Source organism: Balaenoptera acutorostrata, chromosome 1, assembly GCF_949987535.1.
Source record: "Balaenoptera acutorostrata chromosome 1, mBalAcu1.1, whole genome shotgun sequence".
Lineage (NCBI taxonomy): Eukaryota > Metazoa > Chordata > Mammalia > Artiodactyla > Balaenopteridae > Balaenoptera > Balaenoptera acutorostrata.
The window spans coordinates 111702511-111703869 of record NC_080064.1 but is presented as its reverse complement, the minus strand read 5'-3'; the positions used below and the strand labels follow the sequence as shown (position 1 = coordinate 111703869).

The following is a 1359-nucleotide window of genomic DNA, read 5'->3' as shown; positions in this document are numbered from 1 at the left end:
GAACAAGACTGGGAAAAAGGGGGTGTGTGGGATAAAGGGCTCAGTGGGAAGAAATCCTGACAATGCTTCATTGGACCCTGGGTAAGAGGAGGTGGGAGAGGAGAGCAAATCCTGGAGCTGGGGTTGGAGGGAGGAGAAGCAGGAGGAAAAGAAAGCTGCATCTGGTAGCCTGGATGGAAGGCAGGTGTATCTTGGTCTATCCTTACTTCTGTTTACTCTTGGGGGCTTGCTGGGCTGAGGGACACTTCTGCTGGGCTGGTATGGGTGTGCCCTTGGGTGGGCATTGCTTCTTGGCCTGGGGAGCATATGGATCCTTGGTTTTGGGTACACATGTCTCCTGACATTTGACAGGGGGTGGCTGACAGAGCTGCTTCACCTGCTGCCGCTGGGCCACCTGAGGTGGACACTGGTGCTCTTGCTGCTGCTGCTGTTGCCAGGAAGACATTGCTGCAGGAACAGTTGAGCCTGGAAGAAACCCAGGCAAGGCCACAATGAGACCAGCTCCCTGCATCTCTTCTCCCTTCTGACTCCTGAAGAGTGTTTTCTCCACCAGCCAAGGGTGTGGTAAATGATTAATAGCTTCAAGTTGACTACTGGATTGACTCACACACACCCATTGCAATCTTCTTCTCTTCCTTTATCTCTGCTGCCCTGATTTCCTATCTTCCTTCATCTTCCTGTAGACTCCTGACCCAATTGAATACATAATTTATTTCTTAGACTTAACAGGAAATATGTTGGGCTGCTAAGCTGAGGATTAAAAGGTGGCCCAGATATTTTACTAGATCAAGACATGAGATCTTCGCCGATGGGTTGGCAATGCTAACTGTCTACATTGGGAAGTTCAGACAATGAGTGTGGGTAAGGATGTAAATGCATGAGGAAGAGGGCAGGAGCAGATTCTGTCTTAGAGGGAAGAATCATGATGTGTAAGTGATGGGGCTGGAGTAAACCTGTTCTGGGAACTCAGAGGCCTGAATTCCAATCCTGGCTCTATCCCTGACTTATTATGGGATGCAAAGGCAAGTCATTTAATGTAGTTGGGGGATATTGGTTCTAGCCCTCCATGGAAAATGGGGGAATTGAAGACCAAAGAGATCACTGGAGGTAAGGAATTATAGGAGGATGTTTCACCAAGAGGAAAGAGCATTGGCCAAGAAGGCACAGGTGTGGGTTCTAGATCCAACCCTGCCACTCACCGGCCAGGCTTATCTCTGGGAAACCTGCCTCTTCTGGACCTCCATGCCCTTGTTTGGAGGATACTGATCTGGAAGGTCTCTGAGGCCTTCCCAGCTCTGACATGCGTGCCTGGTTTTCTTTGTAGGTTCGTTCCTGATCTTCTAAGCTCATGCCTATAAA

At 49.4% G+C, this 1359-nt stretch overlaps 1 protein-coding gene across 1 annotated transcript; it reads right to left on the bottom strand.

The window, feature by feature from the left end:
* Positions 1-202: 202 nt before the first annotated feature.
* On the bottom strand, positions 203-445 carry SPRR4 (small proline rich protein 4). The gene has a single exon (XM_028168511.2). It carries the CDS (start codon positions 443-445, stop codon positions 203-205), a length of 243 nt encoding a protein of 80 aa, XP_028024312.2.
* Positions 446-1359: the final 914 nt, after the last annotated feature.

What these genes read in the sequence shown, in the direction of transcription:
- SPRR4 (XM_028168511.2), bottom strand. Translation starts at nt 445, where the DNA reads ATGTCTTCCTGGCAACAGCAGCAGCAGCAAGAGCACCAGTGTCCACCT.